Source organism: Eschrichtius robustus, chromosome X (genome assembly GCF_028021215.1).
Source record: "Eschrichtius robustus isolate mEscRob2 chromosome X, mEscRob2.pri, whole genome shotgun sequence".
Taxonomy (NCBI): domain Eukaryota; kingdom Metazoa; phylum Chordata; class Mammalia; order Artiodactyla; family Eschrichtiidae; genus Eschrichtius; species Eschrichtius robustus.
The window spans coordinates 91,075,954-91,094,513 of record NC_090845.1 but is presented as its reverse complement, the minus strand read 5'-3'; the positions used below and the strand labels follow the sequence as shown (position 1 = coordinate 91,094,513).

General features: G+C 45.9%; 1 protein-coding gene across 1 annotated transcript; it reads right to left on the bottom strand.

The window, feature by feature from the left end:
• Positions 1-289: 289 nt before the first annotated feature.
• LOC137756374 (nuclear RNA export factor 3-like) lies at positions 290-18,298 on the bottom strand (the record flags this gene model as incomplete). Its single annotated transcript, XM_068532653.1, is given in 22 exon segments — positions 290-780; positions 5,774-5,865; positions 8,378-8,560; positions 9,099-9,171; positions 9,906-9,948; positions 10,044-10,159; positions 10,268-10,326; positions 10,433-10,540; positions 10,684-10,739; positions 10,825-10,893; positions 11,259-11,295; positions 12,181-12,290; positions 12,454-12,561; positions 12,684-12,772; positions 12,927-12,996; positions 13,102-13,182; positions 13,307-13,411; positions 13,519-13,602; positions 14,203-14,356; positions 14,577-14,740; positions 14,771-14,779; positions 18,266-18,298. Coding segments are annotated over 22 exon segments (2,334 nt in total), but the record flags the coding sequence as incomplete, so codon positions are not given.
• Between the last annotated feature and the right edge of the window lie 262 nt (positions 18,299-18,560).

Sequence of the window (18,560 nt, the reverse complement as noted above, 5' to 3'; positions counted from 1 at the left end):
GTCCAATTTGCTATTTTATTTCTCTGTATCAGGTAGGTTGGCTCCATTTCCCAACCGCAGAGAAGTGGCTTTTTGTAGGAGATGTCTTGTGTGTCCCAGCCGAACTCTCCCCTCTAGTCACCAGAGCTATATGCTCTAAGGGTGCCCCCTGTTAGGGCTGCGTGTGTCCTTCTGTTGTGACCGGCACACTACTGTGGGTGGTGGGGTAGGCGTGGCTGTCCCCTGGTCCAGTGGGTTGCCAGGCCCTGCTTTGTGCAGAGGCTGGTGGCCACTGGTGAGTGAGGCTGGATCATGAGGCTGCTGGCTGCAGTGCCCCAGGAAGCCCCGGAATTAGTGCTGGCCCACTGGTGGGTGGTGCTAGGCTCTGCAGTGGGTGGTGGTGGGGGCTAGAGGTCCTGTATCTAGTGTCAGCCTGCTGGTGGGCAGGGCCAGCTCCACATGGCTGGCTCCAGGGTTTGGGGGTGTCTAAAAGCTGGTGATGGCCCACTGTTGAGTGGGGCTGGATCCCAGGGCAGCTGGCTGAGGGGTCCAACGTGTCTTGGAACTGGTGTTGGCCTGCTGGTGGGTGGGGCTGTGGCCCAGGGAGTCCTGGAGCTAGTGCTGGCTCGCTGGTGGGCAGAGCCAGGTTCCTGGGTCTCTGGCTGCAGGGCCTTGGAGTCCTGAAGCTAGTGTCGGTTTGCTGGTGTGTGGGGCCAGTTCCTGACATGGCTGGGTATGCGGTCTGGGGTGTCCCAAAGCTGGCGTCATCCCACTGGTGAGTGGGGCCAGATCCAGGAGCAGCTGGTTGAGGGGCCCAATGTGTCCCAGAGCTCGTGCCAGCCTGTTGGTGTATGTGCTGGGTCCTGGTATGCCAGGCGGCAGGGCTGCGGTGGTTCTTGGGCTAGTGTTCCAAGAGGAATATTCCTTTTTACATATTTACAAATATGTACATTAACAGAAGATGTTCTTTAATTTTATTACATTTTTATGAGACTGAATTTCTTCTAAAAGCTTGAAGCTTTTAAAGATATTCCATATTGAAATTTAATGGTGCTCTTTAAAGAAAATTGTCGCTGATCATAAATGTTGACAATTTTCTTGCTTCTCATCTTTCATATCTTTATGAACTCTGTGTTGTATGTTTACAGAATGGTAATACTTGATAAAATTGTAGCTATAAAGAATCCATTCCGTTCTAGTGAAACTATCCTGACACAAGAATATCAAAGTACGATAGTAAAGAAAAAGCTTTGCCAAAAATTTGAGAAAGAAAACGAGATTTAAGTACGCTACCATGGATGCCTTTGTGGTTCTTCCTAAACTTACTGCAGGGGTGAGAGCTCTAGTGCTTTGTAACTACCCATTCACTAATTCAATGTAGGTATTTCCTGAATAGAAGTATCTGTTACCTGGAAAGACATAGTAGTTGAAAATCATTTGCGCTTGAGTATTGTGGGTATTATGCTCATATTGATAATTGTGCTTTCAAATGGTGCCTGAAGGTGACATTTTTGTTTACCTACGCAATATACATTCTTCTTCCTAACTGGTCTCAAATTTTCATGAGTGCATTTCCTCCCTCATACAGTCACGTTTGGGGGGAATTTGACTGCTAGTTCCAAGGGTGAGACCAGAGTTACTCTAGATCTCAATCAATAATCCTATGTCCCTAGCCACAGTCATTGGTTCAAGATTGGGCCTGAGTCTTTATATCTTTGAGTCACTGGATCAACTAACCTAAAGTCTCCTCTACCTCTGGGCTCTCAGTTATATAAGCAAATGTATTTCCTTATCGTATACACAAAAGTGGATTTTACTTTCTGTTACTTGTAACTTCGTTACTTACTGCTATATATGTTTTTGAAGATATGTTATCAGGTGAGTGTAAGTTCAGAATTTTTAAACTTCTTAATACATTTTCTTTTATGATTTGATAGTGGCCTTCTTTGTTGCAATTGCTTGATGCCTATTTTGCCTGATAGTAATACAAATTAACCACGTTTCTTTCAGTTTTACTGATCATTGGTATTTTTTACCATCACTTTATTTTCATCCTTTCTGACAGTCTACTCTACCTGCTTCATGACCTACTGAAACACGTTCGTAATGCCTGTATCAGACTGTTCAGACTGCCACAACAAAAATACCACAGACTAAGTGGCTTAACAACAGAAATTTGTTTCTCACAGTTCTGGAGGCTGGAAGTACAAGATCAAGGTGTGAGCAGGGGTGATTTCTTCTAAGGCCTCTCTCCTTGGCTTGAAGATGGCCATCTTCTTGCTGCTTTTTCACGTGGTTGTCCCTCTGTGTGTACACACTTCTGCTTTCTCTCTGTGTGTCCTAAACTCCTCTTCTTATAAGCACACCAGTCAGATGGGATTAATGTATCCCCTAAGAGCCTTAAATTAACTTAATCACCTTTTAAAGGCCCTATCTCCAAATCCAGTCACATTCTGAGGCACTGCTAATTAGGGCTTCAGTATATGAATTTTGGGAGAACACAGTTCAGTCAATAACAAAACCTAATGTTAAGATGACGTTATCATAGAAAACAAGAGAGCAGAGGCAGGAACAATGATGCGGAGCAGGCAGGAGGATGGTATGTTAGGCTTTCATTTTCCTATAGCTTCTCCAGTTCCTAAAATTCTCTAATGACCAATGAATCCCAGGCATTTGACTGAGAAATTTGCATTGCTACTACCTCAGCCTGGACCTAAAGGATGGGAACGAGTATTCCACACTAGTTAATAGCTCACAGCGTAAAATCGAACACTTTCCTATCATCAATAGATCTGCTGTTTTCTTCCAAGATACTTGACCCTTCTTAACCTCAGCTTCTTAATTAGATACAGAGATAAAATAATTAGTCATACAACTCCAACTGTGAGAATTCAATGAAATTGAGATATACTTCTGCACATAATCAGGGCTGTTTGCTGGGTGGAAGGTTTGGAAAGCTGTTTCCTCAGCCATTTATGCAGAGAATGTTCAGGTTCATTCTATTCTCACAGCTCTATATTCTAGGTCATGCCACAGCATTGTCTATGAGACATGCAGAAGGGGAAAAGTTGCTTCAGTGCACTGGGGTTAGACCTTTTGGGGGCCCAATTATCTCACCAAATACCTCCCTTACTATTTAGCAACCAGAGCCACTTGCAGTTCTCTATTTTGACTCCTAATCTTCAGGAAGACAGAGACATTGCCTGAAATTTTTCATGGTTCTATCTTCCCTTTTTAGCACTAATCTTGACATGCACTAGGTGCATGAATGAATGAATAAGTGGATGACTGATAGTTATATTCCAGACATATATCTTTCTTCTCTGACAGTTAGTAGCCCCTGGCAGGCCAGCGCCTTAGCCTTATAGCTAAGTCCAGTGGTTAGGACTCGGTGCTCTCACTGCAAGGGGCCCAGGTTCGATCCCCGGTTGGGGAACTAAGATCCTGCAAGCTGCGCAGCACAGCCAAAAAAAAAAAAAAAAAAAAGATGGATGCATTATGTTGAACAAAAATTATAGCTCAGTGAAGTTGGTTTTTAATATGTCTTTGTATCCCTTCCAGAATCTAGAGCTCTGTCACGCTCATATGTGGAATCAACCTGTATTTTCAGATTGAACTGTACAGTTGGGTTTTTCATTTCTTTGCTTGCATGCTTGTTTTTTTGTTTGGTTTTGGGTTTTTTTTTGCCACAGCCAAGAATATTCTCAGGATCTCCTGACTTATACATCCAACCACATGCTCCCCACCCAGATTTTTCATAGGCTCCACAAACGACATGGTCAAAACAGAACTGTCAGTTTCCTGGCATTGCACCGAAGCTGGTCCTCCATTCACTTCCCCATCGAAGAAAACCGCCCTAACCCAGCTGCAAAAATCCACATTCCAAGGGACACACTTAATCCCTCTCTATCCCTTACCACAAACGTGAACTTCATCAACAAGTTCAGTACTTCCGAGATACATCTCATTTCAAACCCCATCTCACCCCTTCCATTGCTACGGCCGTGGTCTACGAGACTGTCACCTCTCACTGTCATGTGTGTAGTAGCCTCCTAATCTTGTCTCTTGATCTTACAGTTGCTCTATTTCAGTCTGTCCTCCAAAGAACATTTAGAATGAGCTTTAATAAAGTAGATGATAATAATAACTTCCCTTCCTTTCAGAAAGCACCCAATGGCTCCATCATAATAAGAACAAAACCCAGAGTCCTTACCATGGCCCACAGGACCTTCTGTTATTGGGTCCCTCCTACCATTCTCACCTCATTTTCTAACACTGTCCTCCCAATACACACTGGCATACAAGCTGTTCCCTAAGACTGCCAAGCTTGCCCATATCTTAGGGCCTTTCGTCTTGCTCTTCCCTCTGCCTCGAGGGCTCAGCTCCTATATCTTCCCACTGCTGACTGTGTACTTGTTGTTATTTGAATATTAAATCTAAGTTACGTCTTCAGAACATCCTTCCTTGCCTTCCCCACCCTAGTCATTCTCTGTCACATTTTCCCATATTATTTTCTTAATGGCTCTTAAACCTTGAGTGTATCAACCCCTATAGAATGTGAGCTCCATGAGAACCATGACCCTGTCTGTCAGGTTCTCTGATTTATCTCCCGTGCCTATCACAGTGCCTCACATATCATTGGTAACGAATAAATATTTGTTGAATGAATGAATGAGTGAGTGAATGACGTCGATTAAACATGCTAAGTTGTGAGGACTCAGGCATAGTCTGGGACATGGGATTTGGGAGGATGGGAGAGTGAGCTCAGGTGTCCCTGAAGCAGCAGTTTTGTTTGAACCCATGAAAACTGTGTTTGGAAAACTGGGTAGAAAGGACATGATAATTGAGGTAGTGCATCTAGCTGCCTTGGGTATGAAAGTGTAGCATATGTTCTATACCAATTCTCCTTCTTTCTTAATAAAAGAATCCCAAATTTATTTGGTACAGTAATGTTTCCAGTAAAAGACCACATTTATAGCCTGCTTTGCAGCCAACAATGGTCACATGACCAACTTCTACCTAATGAGTTGATGGCAGAAGTGTTGTATAGTAGTTCCAGGAAGGTAGCTAAAAGGGAGATGAATTTCTCAGACCAAGGTATTTCTCATACCATCTGTTGTGGACTGAACTGTGGCCTACCCGAATTCATATGTTGAAGCTTTAACCCCCAGTACCTCAGAATGTGACTGTGTTTGAAGATAGGGCCTTTAAAGAGGTGATTACATTAAAATGAGGCCGTTAGAGTAGACACTAATCCAATATGATTGGTTTCCTTATAAGAGGAGCTTAGGACACATAAAGAGATACCAGGGTGTGTATGCACAGAGGGACAGCCATGTGAAGAAGGAGTAAGAAGGAGGCCATTTGCAAGCCAAGGAGAGAGGCCTCAGAAGAAACCAAACCTGTGAACACCTGGATCTTGGACTTCCAACCTTTAAAACTGTGAGAAATAAATTTCTGTTGTTTAAGCTACTCAGCCTGTGGTATCTTGTTATGGCAGCCATAGCAAACTAATACACCGTCAGATAAGGTTTCCAATTTTGACAGCTCATTAGAATCAACTGAGGTGAACCTTAAAGATACTGATGACTGGGCTTACCCCTAGAGGCTCTGATTCAGTTGGTTGAATCTGAGCATTAGAGGGGATCCTAATGGATATCCAGAGTTGAAAACCACATGTCTAGGAGAGTAGTTTTTTGCACTCCATTGAGCAGGCTGAGAGTGATGAATCTAGCATCATTTAGAAGGCATCCCCCTGTATCTCCCTCCTTCCACTGTTTTTCCTCTGCCCCACATCCCCCTTCTTTTTCTGCCGTATCCAGGTCTCCACAGATGGACCCAGAGATGCCCCCACCTCTTAATCCTGTTCCATATCCAAGTTCCGTCCTAATTTGAGGAACATTTAATAGCTTCAGCCCCACTTCTGCCCTCCCTGTCAAGAAAAGTGAGTCTCGAGGGGCCTCATATTCTCTTACTCTGCCTGTTAGCCAGAGCCAGGGCAGCTCTCTATAGAGATAACTTCTTGCCTCTTAATCCAATTATGAAATGGATGAAAGACATGAACAGAGGGCAAATAGGCTTAGGAAAAGCTATTCAACATCTTTAGCCATCATGGAAGTGCAAATTAAAAGCACAATGAAATATTAAACCCCCCTATCAGAATGGCTGAGAAAAACAGTGACAAAACCAAATGCAGAAAACACTGGATAAACTGAGTCACTCATACATTGCCAATGGGGATGCAAAATGGACAGGTCGTCTGCAAAACAATGTGGCAGGGTTTTCAGAACGAAATATGCCATTACCATATGATACAGCAGTTGCACTCTGGGCCGTTTACCCAGAGAAATGAAAATTTATGTTTACACAAAAACCCTTACATGAAGTTCATCACAGTTTTACTCACAATAGTTAAAAAGTGGAAATAGCCCAGATGTCTTTCAACGGGGGAATGGCTAAACAAACTGTGGTACATTCACACCATGGAATCCTATTCAGCAATACAAAGGAACAGACTATAGACCCACTTTACAACTTGGATGGATCTCAGGAGAGTTATGCTGAGTGAAAGAAATCCATTCCTAAAGATAATATACTATATGATTCTATTTCTATGACATTTAGGAAATTATAATAGTGTCTGACAGAGTTTAGGGATGTGGGATCAGGAAGAAGGTGGGTGTGGCTATAAAGGCTAACATGAGGGAAACGTGTGGTGATGAAACAGTTTTTGATCTTGTTTGTGGTGATACTTAGAACACCTACATAGCTGGTAAAAGTGCATGGAATTATATATATAAGTTTTATTCACAGGTGTTCTAACACACAAATGAGTGCATGTAAAATGGCGAAATTGTAGTAAGCTCAGTGGACTGTACCAATGTCCATTTCTTAGTTTCGATACTGTACTAAAGTAATACAAGGTGTTATTATTAGGAGAAGGTGAGTGATGGGTATACATGACCTCTCTACACATTTTTTTTGCAACTTTTGGTAAATCAATAATTATTTCAAAGTAAATAAGTTAAAAAAACAACACAGGAGTTGTGGGGAAAATAGTGTTAGTTACACAACCTAAGAACCTAATAAAAATGTTAGCACAGTTTTAGACCTGTTAAATGATTAAGAATACCATAATTATTAGAGTAAATATGGTACTTTACTTGCTAAATACGTTATATTTGTTTATAGAAGTGAACATCAGAACGGTCACAACTTGTGAGTACTGAAGTGGTGGAGAGAAGGTTATCAGGAGGCAAAGCTTGGATTTTAGGGTAGTCCAGGAATGGAGTCCTTACTCTATAATTTTCAAGCACTGTATAGGTCGGATATAAATGCTAGAGACTGCCAGGGATGATGTGGGAGATGGGACCTTTTGGTCCTGGCCCCACTAACTCATGGTTGGGTCAGGGGAAGAGCAATCCAAGACACACAACATACAATGTGCAATGTTACTCTTTAATATAAAGATAAACAAGGATCATGCGTGGGAAAAATACAGAACAACTGGCAGGCCTACACGGTAAACTTTGGTTTCCTGATTAGCTGGACTGCAAGCTTAGTCATGGATATGGCTTCAGTTAAGAGAAGAGAGGTAACAAATATGAGGAGGATGAAAATGACATCTAAAGGCTCATTTGCAGAGTTTTTTTCTCAAGATCCCAGGTCAGTGGATGAGGGTCTCATCTTGAATTTTGCCCTTGGGCTGAAGAAAGTAAAGAGAAAGAATTGGGATGTCAGCAGAGCCAGCAGCCATTAGTTTCAACCCCAGGGCACCTGACTTCTGTCCACCTTCACCTTCCTGAAAGCCTAGAGGTCTATTTCTTCTTACCTCTGGATTATCAGAATTCACTTTTTGATGAGTAAAGAATTTTTAGTTCTGTAATAGTCTAGTGATTGTACTGAAAGCACCTGTAGTGGGGGAGGATAGATGACCTCTCTTAGGACCAAACTGCAGACACTGTGACCACACATCACTGCTAAATCTATGCCTCAGGAACAAGCCTTCAAGTTTACCAACATGTATGTACCAGAATGAGCAGACGCCACTGCTGAAGATGTAGTGAAAAGATAAATGCCTATCAATAATAGCTTATGGCTTCCTGGAATTCAACTGTTTAATATATTGATCTTGGAAAGAATAAGGTAGCTTCACATATACAGAGAGGAAGCTATGCTGGTGCTAATGATAAACAAAAGAAGTTTCAAAACAGTATATAACATAGGAAACCTGTATTTTATAATACATGGAAAGGTATTAGTATGAAATTAGGGAATTTCTCACAACTAAACGTTTGTAAGAAAAAAATAGATGTAAAATAATTACCTTCAAGTTCCCATTAATCACTCCTCTACTCCTCCCAGCTCCCTCCTATCCCCACGCAAACCCAGCACTCACTTCTGATTCCACTAGCGGTTCACCTCAGGTCGGGTGGAAGATGCCTGCATGATGTCCTGCTGCTCCTGGGAGAGGGTGTGCATGGAGCTGGAGGTGGGCGTAGGCACTGGGATGGAGAACACACTCTGGGTCTCACTGGGGCTGGCGTCCCTCACAAACAGCTCGTCATTCACAATGCACAGACTGAAGGAAAAATGGGCCCTCAGACTATGCCTGGATGGACACCCACACCCCCAATATTGACTCTGATCCCACTGGCATTCAGCAACCAGATTCCTTCCACGCCCCTCCTGTGTCTGTCTCCCAGGTTCCTTGACTGGTACCTCTGGCCCTCCCCACAGAGCCCACCTTTGGAGAGACTGTCTACCACCTTCACTCGATTTATAGGTTTATCCCCAACCCACGGGCAATTTCGCATTTACCCTTTACCACAGCCCAAGGGGTGGACGCTCTGATCCCCATTCTCGGAAGAAGACACTGAGTCACAGAGAGGTCATGTGACTTGACCAAGGTCACACAGCGAGTGAGTGCTGGGTCAAGGAGAGAACGCATAGGCTGATTCCAGAGCCCATGCTCTTCTTAACCACTAGGCTACACTGCTCCTGGGATCTCCCTGCTGGCTTTCCACAATACCGAGTAAACCTAAGGTCTGCGCCACCACATTCCCACGCCCCTGAGCGCAGGCGGGGATGGGCATTCCCGCCCACAACAGGGCTCTCACCTGGAGTAGCTGGCAGGGGTAGCGATGAAGGTCCGGGTGAAGGCACGCACACAGCCCTGAGAACTTCCTTCCACTTCAACAGCAAACAAACAACAGTACCCCTTAGAGCCACACGTGCTGTACACGCTCACACGGCGGTCCCCAGTCAGGCTGTGACTGGACACTCATGCTGAGAGGGCAGTTGTTCACGGGGGCCAGGGTGTCGGGAATCGGGAGGGCAACTATAGGAGCAGTCTGCGCCCAGTGACAGGGCCCCTGACAACCACTACACAGGTTCACAGGATGCGTTTTTCACAGCCGCCCAAGAGGTGGATACTACTACCCCATTTTGCGAATGAGGAAACTGAGAGGTTAAGTAACGGCCCAAGTTCTCAGAGTGAGTATCTGGGATGACAGCCACCAAACTCCGCAGCCTGTGTCCCCAACGCCCAGGGTGTGCAGGGCAGACAGGCATGGACACAGCTCAGACCTGGATTGTCTGTGGGAAGCCTGAGCGCTGGAGAACACAGTGGGGAAGGGGAGGGGAGGGGAGGGGATGGGAGGGGAGGTGGAGCGGAGGGCAGGGGAGGGGAGGGGAGTTGGAGCGGAGGGCAGGGGAGGGAGGGGAGGGGAAGGGAGGAGGGGAGGGGAGGGAAGGAAGGGAAAAGAAGGGGAAAGAAAGGGAAGGGAAGGGAAGAGAAGGGGAAGGAAAGGGAAGGGAACGGAAGGGAAGGGAAGGGGTCAGGGAAGCTGGGTGGTTCTGGGATTGAGCCTGGCCAGGGGGAGGCAGCAGTGGGGCAACTGGGGAGGGGGTCTACACACACTCACCTTCCTTGAACACCCCGCTGACAGAGAAGCTGAGCATCGTTTCCTGAAAGGGAAGAGCCCAGGCGCCCAGTCACCACCTGCACCTCCTACCCACCTGCGGCTTCCTGGGCCCCCCCGTGGGAGGAAGCAGGAGCTTACCGTCTGGGACCACGTGTCCACCACGAAGGAGCTGAAGTCATGCTGAGTCTTGGGCAACACACAGAGGGTGTGCACAATGTCACGTTTTGTGTGCTTCAGCAGCTGGACCCGCAGGTCTGTGAGGGGAGGGGAAGCGAACGAAGGTCAGGGGCTGCCACGCCCTGGGCCCTATGATTGACCCCTTCACCGCCCTTTCCCACCCAGTCTTCCCATCACACACTCACGGGGGTCCTTGAGCTTCTTCATATTCCTGCTGTCCTTGAAGTACTCGCACAAGCTGCTTCTAGGAGACAAAGAGCAACAGTGGGTGGTGGGTGTCTGCAGGAGCTGGCCTGTGTCCGCTGGGGAGCCACACGGCCCAGGAGCAGAGCCTGTGCTGTGATACTCACGGGGCTGGGTCCTCAGGGTGGAAGGGAATGGTCAGGGAGAAGCAGGCCTCCTCGTGATAAAAAGCCACTAGACACCGTCGGTCTCCATAGTCATGGATCAAGTAGTACCTGAGGCGGAGCATTGAGGACAGTCTATCTCTGTAGTCTGGACCTCACATGAGACTTGGAAACTCCCCTGAGCAGACCTGTGCTTAGGTGGCCTCACCTGTCCTCACCCTCCCCACCTTGCTCAGCTTCCCAGAGGTACTTACTGCTGCAGGAATTGCAGGACTAGGCTCTTCAGCTCATCAGATCCAAAGTAGCTGCCCTGGAATCAAAACAGTCCTCAGGACCAGGGCTGACACCCCCTTCTCATGCACCACTTACAACCCGACTTGATCGTCCATCCTCACCTTGCAGGTTGGTAAGCGCTTGCAGGCTTCAATACCACACTTAGCCAGTGGGGATGTCTCCTGGCCGCCCTGGGGAAGAGAAGAGGAAGTCAGCAGTGCAGACCAGGAGGTGGTACCGGATGATCAGGGAAAAGGATGGGCCCAAGAGAGGGTGAGGATCAGAGGTCAGGGGTGAAAGGGCCCTGGAAATTCCATGGGCAGGACTACAGTTTGGATCATCACCGTGGGTTCCCCAAAGCCTGTGAAGAACGTGGTTGAAGAAGATCCAGAGCCTTTGTCAGGTTCCCACAGGGGCTGTACCATCCCCCTCTGCCCAGGACTTTTAAGGGTCAGTTTCAAAACTGTAACTGGGGCAAGACCCAACGGGGTTCAGAGTAGTTTGTGGGTGCTGTCAGTGCCAGTTAGAGGAGTCAGTGAACAAGGTATACACTTACCAAGGTTAGTAACTTGGGGAACAATTCCAGGATGGAGCTGCCAAAATCAAGACAAAACAGAAAAGTCAGTGAAACTATGGTGGTGACCCTCCTCCTCATGGGAGCAAGTACACCCACACCCCAGTGTCCCAGCCTTCCAGGGCCCTGAACACGTCCCCCATCGACTGACACAGAGGGAGAGCATGCCCTACCTCCCTCCCCACCTCCCTCCCTCCCTTCCTCTCCTTCCCCTGGGTAGCTCCCCCACAGACTGCCCGGACTCCCTTCTCCAGTGCCACAAGGACCAGCATTTCAAACCCATGCTGCAGGACTTCCTTCCCCTCCCTTCCTTCCTCCAGGGCCCCACTGAAGGATGTGGAGAGAAGAGGGAATGGGGTGTGTGCCCGAGGCTCTGCTACCTCACTGGGGGTCCAGCACTCTGCCAAGACCTGGACCAAGACCTGGACTCCCCCCCATGGATGGCCCAGGATGCTGGGGCAGGGAGGCGAGTGAGGTAGGGCTCAGGAGGCAGGGAGGGAGATGAAGGGGGATGAAGACAGAAAAGGAGTGAAGGTACGAGGGGAGAGATGACAGAGACATTCGGGCCTAGAGGCAAGGGAGAGAGAGAAAACAAAGGGAAGGGAAAGAAGCTCTCCCGTGGTGGGGGTAAGGGAAGAAGAGAGAAGAAAGGGGAAACGGCGCCCCTTTTGCAGCTCTTCACCTGCCCCAGAATGGCTCAGACACAGCAGGTAAGAATGTAAAATATGCAGATATTGGGCTGGGGGCCCATTGGATGTTGGTTGAAACTTTGTCAACTTTGTGATGCAGAGAGGAGAGCATAGGGCCTGTAGTCCTCCCTGAGGTCCATGTCAGCTGCCCCTTGCAAACGGCCACTTTCGGGAGTAGCTCAGGCTCCCAGTGGGTAACAGAGGATACATCTGACCTTATGTTGGTTGACTTATCAGGGAAGCTGGTGCACAGGGGGTTTCTGTCTGCACACATCCCTTCTGGCTCCAGCCGCTCACCCTTGTCCATCTTCCCTGCAGACTTCACCTGTGATTATGAGGAGGAACCACATGGGCCAGAGAAACAGAGCCAAGATGGCCGTGCACCCCAGTCCCTTCCTTTTCCTACAAATCCATTTCCCTTCCTCTGTCACCATCACATGAGCTTTCCCACCTTCCCTTCAAAGATGGATCTGGGTACCACACCTCACCTCAGTGTTGGAGAGGTTCAAGTTCTTGGTGTTGGAAGCATTCGGCATAGAGTTGGACAGGCCATGCAGCTGGTAGGGTTTCTTATTGCTCAGCTCCAAGGGCAAAAGCTATGATGAGGAAAGAGTTAGAGTGAGGACCCCAGCAGGGGATACCTGAGACCAATCTGCCTCTTCTACCTAATCTCTCCCACCATCACCACCAGCCCCAACATTGGGTCTAAGGTCCTCACCTTGGGCATATTCCCTAGATGGATCTGCAGGGAGGCGGCCATGCCATTTCTAGGGTTTCGCGGCATTCCAGTATCACGGGTCATCAAGTCTCCAGGAAGCCAGGAGGAGGGAAACAGAGGCTGAGAGGCTCCTGGCTGGTACAGCTCCAGCACCAACCCCTCCCAGAGGTACCATTCCTGAGTATCCTTCCCAGCTAGACCCCTCTGCCCTCACCTGCTCTACAATTACTGCTGTAGCCATACCAGGGTCAGAGCAGAGCCTCTGAATGTCAAGAGATTTCTGGGAGGCATCGTGTCGTTCCTTCACGGGCAGCTGCAGAGTTAGGGATGGGGTTCAGGGCTCTGAGTCTGAGGTGGTGATCGGGGGCAATAGGTGGGTCTGGCTGTGAGTGCACAGATTGTGTTGAGTCTGCATTACCTTTATCTGCTCCACCTTTTCTGACCTCAGCTCCTTCAGCACAGAGTGGGGTGCATCACAGGGATCAACAAAGATAGATATCTGTTGAGAACACAAGAGGGGCTGGGTAAGCTCCAGGAAATCTGAGCCCTGGGATCAAGCAAGACCATGCCCCTGTCCTGCCCTCTTGCCCCCTGCTAGCCCTGCTCATGCCCTTGACACACACCCTTTCATTAGCCTCATTGTAAATCTTGCCGTTGACATTCTTCAGTGCGAAGGCAATGTTGGCATTCTCAACGAAGAACTGGGTCTGCATTTTCTCATAGTGAAACTGTAGGGAGAGTGACAAGAGAAGCAAAATATGAGACCAGAGGCTTTTCTCATCTGGGCCTGCCATCTACCCCGTTTCCTCTCATGGGCCTCCATGTCCTCTCTTACTTCGACTGGGGTGAAGGGGGCACTGCATTGCTTCTGAATCAAATTCAGCAGCCACTTCTCATCATATTGAATACCGAAGGGAATCTAGGAGCCAAAGAAATAATTGGGGAAAGAAAACTGATACAATGGAATCCAAGGTTAAGATAAGACCCAGCTGTGTCTTGCTTTAGGACCTTTTTTCAGGCTTTAGGTAATTTCTTAAGGTAGGACAATATCTGTTATCGCTAACTTTTACACCAGACATGGACTTCCTAAATACCTTTTCTTTCCACTTAAATACTTTTCCTGAAATAATCGACTTCATGTCTTTCACATGTACTTACTTTTATAAAGTTCTAAGAGATCCTACCTAAGGCAGACCTGGCCTGCCCCTCTGACAAGGACCCCAGAGACTCAACCTCCTCCCACACTCAGCTTGAGCCAAACTGCGTCTTCTGGTGTGAAGTTTCCTCCTTTGCTTTTAGACAGCCTCTCCCATGCTCCCTGCAGTCAGTCTGCTCCCTTTATGTTGCTTCTCTGAACCTGCCCTCACATGATCTAGGAAGTTAACTCCTAGTAATAACAAGACAGATTACCAACTCCACTGCCACGAGAGAAAAGTTCCCAGCATCTCTACACGCGCCCCACATGACTCCCTCTGTCATCTTCTTCTACATGTCAGGTCCATTTAGCCAGCACACTCACTGTGGTCTTGAACCAGCTCCCCAAGGTCTCATCCTGCCTGTTTCTCTCCATTCGTCTCTCTGGAGGCTTTTGCTCTGTCTCCTTGTTAACATGGGTTTCGTCTTGTTTCTGAAAATTGCCTCTCCGATGACAGGATGGAATGGCATAGGGAGCACTGTGGGGAAGTGGAGAGAAGAAAGTGGTCCGTATAGCCTTGGGAAGTCTTCTCTACATTTTCCCCAATGATAGCAGAGCTACAATAAAGATTGCTCAACCATTAACCTGATCCCATCATTCCTCACTCTTCCAGGTTAGAGAGAAGAATGACATATTTAACTGCAAGGTTTTGTTTTTCACTGGTTGATACTTGTCAGCCATGCTGCCTCGTCACTTACTATCTTACTCCAGTATCCTTGTGAACATCACTTGTTGCTTGATCTCCATCTTGTTGTTGCTGGGATGAAGGATGAATACCAGACCTGACTTGTTCAGGCCAATTGTTATACCTCCTTTGGTAAATACGCCAGCGTCTTGCTCTTCTTTGTAAGGAGGTAACTTGCTTATTGTACCCTGAAATTGAGAATATCACATCAATGGTCTCAGTACCAGAAAAATTCCTGGGTAAATATCCGGCTAATGAAGAAATATCACCAACTTTATAATCTAAATAGGAAATTATCATAGTTAGGAAGAAAAAAAAAAGGCTGAGAGACTTCACTGTATTTCTGCTTCTCAGGAAACGAGAGGTGGGGAGCATTCACAGCCAAGAAGAAAACAAGCACAGAGGAAAGGGTCTGGACCCAGGGTTTAGTCTGTGATGTTAGTCCCTGCTCTGCTTGGTTCAGGTTATGTGACCTGGGACAAGTGGCTTTTCATCTCTAACTCTCTCTTCTCTGCTCGGCTCTAGGAGCACAATAAAACCTACCCTGAAATCTACCCTGGTGTGATGGTTCAAGGGTCAAAGGTGACCTCCCTGCCTGACGGAAGAATTAGAGATATGAAAGATAAGTCCGATGAAAAGATCCACAATGGAGCCTGGAGAGACATAACATGGAGAATACCAAAAGCGAGGGGGAGATAATTAAAGGTGATGCAGTGAACATACCTCACACATGGTTAATGTGAGTCCCGGAAAGAAAGGGAGGGAACAGCGGAGAAGTGGTATTTGAAGAGATCTTGGTTGAGAAGTTTCCAAAAGTAACAAGATATCAACTCAGTGTAACAGTATTATTGTAATAGGAGAAAAAGTATGCTTTAAGGAAAAACAGTCCTAAAATATGCATTCATTTCATCATCGTGTAACAAAAACTTGGAAAATATGTGACCAGAAGACTCAAACTAAAAGAAATGTTACAGGCTCTTCTTTGGGCAGAAGAAATATCCTCCCAGGTGGAGGCACATAGATACAGGAAAGAAAGACTAATGACATTTGTGAATATGTAGGCAAATTTAAATGAGTGTTGACTATATAACACAATGATAGTAATTTCTTCTGGGGATTTAAATATATAGAGAATGAAAATGCATAACAATAAATTTGGAGGGTATATGGAATCAAAGTGTCTCAAGGTCCCCTAATTGTCTGAGGAGTTTTAAAGAACTAATTAACTAACATTAGACTGAAACGGCAAAATACACTGTAATCTGAAGGGTAAACACTACAAGAATGGCAAAAGAATGTTTATCTAGCCACATGAGGTAACAATTTAATAGTTATAAAATGTTAATCATTTCAAAGGAAAGGAAAGGAAAAAGAACTTAGAAGAGGCAAAAATAAATATACAGTAAGATAGTATATATAAACCAAATTACATCTACTTTTACATTAAAAATTTCAGATTAATATTCCAAATAGAAAGACAGCTATTATCAGACTGGACAAGAAACCTTCCATCAGATGCTCCTGAAAAGAGACACATGCAAATTTTAATCATCTAGAAAATTTGAAAATTAAAAAAATGGCAAAATGTATACCTTTTCCACAGTAACCTACAGAAAGCTGGTATAACCCTATTAGTAAAAGAAAAGGTACACTTTAAAGAAAAAAGCATCACTAGAGAAAGAAGGAGATTTCTTTGTGATAACAGGTTCAATGCAATAAGGAGATATTAATATAAAATTCTAAACTTGTATACATGTCCTAAAATAGAGCCAAAATATGCAAAGCAAAATCTAACAGAAATAGAGCATGGACAAATTCAGTCACAGTGGGAAATTTTAACACAGCTCACTGGGTGATGCACAAAATGGCAGACAAAAACTCAGCTAGACGGAGAAGGATTCAAAATGTTACTTAAGTTAACAAATGTATTTAATTGACATAGAACAATGCACATAACAACTACTCATCGAACGTTCCAGAATAGATCATATGCTGGGCAACAAAGCAAGCCTCAGTAAGCTTCTATGGACTAATACAATTTACCCTGACTAGTTAATGTAATATTCAGTGGTAATGGTGGGTTTTCTGCCCCTCCCCCACCTCGTATAAATCCAAGAAATATTAGTTTACACAATCCCACGCCCCACCTAGGTGACCCTCCCTACTCTCCAAACCCTAGACCTGAGAAGATCACATGACTTGTGCCTTTTCCTTAGCCAGGGGAAATAATTCACCTCAGCCATGGCCATTTCCATAAGAGGGGAGGTTTTCCACATGGAATCAGGATGGGTGTGTCAGAGCCCACTTGACCCATTTCCTCAAGAGAGTGGGAAATAGTGAGCCTGAGCCCTCTGCATGCCTCCTCTAAAGGAGGGTCAGCTTGTTGGGAGTCCTGTGGGTTGGGGTTAGGGAGGGAACCCAGAACCCCTCCTGCCCTGTGGGGACCTGAGGACAAGGTCTCATGCTGACCAACTCACCCATGGGGTGGCCTGAAGGCAGTGATCTGTCACCGCCCTCCTCACAGGCCGCTCGTGAAGATAATCTGTGGGTCTGGAGCTGGAGGTTTGGAGAATATCAGGAAGAGCTGCCGAAGAAGGAGAGTGCAAGCCCCAAACCACTTTGTCAGAGCCACACAAACAAGATGGCGTCCTAACAGGAAGTCCCTTCCCCAAGGGCATAGAGGAGGAGAGCCCTGGGGGCCAGAGGAGACTTAACTTCCTGTAATTACTGCCCCCTGAGTTTGCTACCAGCCTAACACCCAGGGAACTCTTTCCAACTGTACCACCCTTGCAGAGGAGGCCATCTGGAATCAGGAGGCTTAGGGGACCTTGGTACTTCTGGTTACAAACACAGGGAGCTCTGTATGCCAGACTCTGGATCAGCTACACTACATTGTGTTCCTTCATTTGGCAAACCCAGAGAACTCTGTGTGCCAGCTGTAGGCCAGGCTCTGTACTTGCTACATTGCCTCTATTCTTTCATGAATTCCTCACAAGGGGACTCTGATATCAGAATCACCAACTTTCCAAAGTTGCTGAGGCTTACTGAGGTGCTGGAGCTTATCTAGGGTCATTCAGATGCTACCTGGAGAAACAGAGACTGGAATTGAGCTCCATGGAATGGAAGATGACTTCTCCATGCATAGATTTACTAAGTTATTGCTGTAGTGTGGGAGATTGTCTTAAGTTAGTACAAAGTAACAGAATTTTCTGAAAATAGTCAAATGGCTGGAATTAACCTCAGCCCACCTCAGAGAGATAATACCAAGAAACAAAAAAATCCAAAAACCAAACAACAAAGAACAGACCTGAAAACTATAAACGAAATAGCAATCAGAGTTTCGTGGGTCACTGTAATGACAGTAAAAGAAAACAAATCATGTATTTTCCTTTAAAAAAAAAAAATGTCCTCAATGTAGATAGATGCCCCTAGTGGTCAGAGCCGGAATTGTAGCTCTGAAAGTTCCAGACCAGAGAGGTTTCAAGGCAGAGGGAAGGAGAGAGGAGATTGGGCTCCAGTACATCAGTTAGACATTTCTGGAATTTTCCACTACTTTCTGGAATTTTCCACCCCGTGTCCACAATCCCTTCCTGGATCTCTATGCCCTGAGAAAAGTCCAGCCACTGAGAGAGGTGAAGAAAAATCTGCACATAAGTGTGTGAACATTTGGGGGTAAAAGAAGTGTAAGACCGAAATGCACACACCACACAGATAAACTGTCAAGTCAAAAATTGAAATTTTTTATTTTTTATGAAACAGTGTCATGTGAACTCTTTGATAACATGGTAAATATATGTGAACTTTTTTTTGTTAGTTGCTTATTAGATAATTTCGAGTGTTCCTCTCAACAAATTAGCCTAATCACAAAACATTAAACATTAAAAATGTATACTTAGAAAATAAAATCATTCTGCACCTTCCATCTACATGATCCCCTCACCCTGACTCACAAATACCCAAAATATCCAATGTAAGAGGATTGGTGCACATTTTCCAG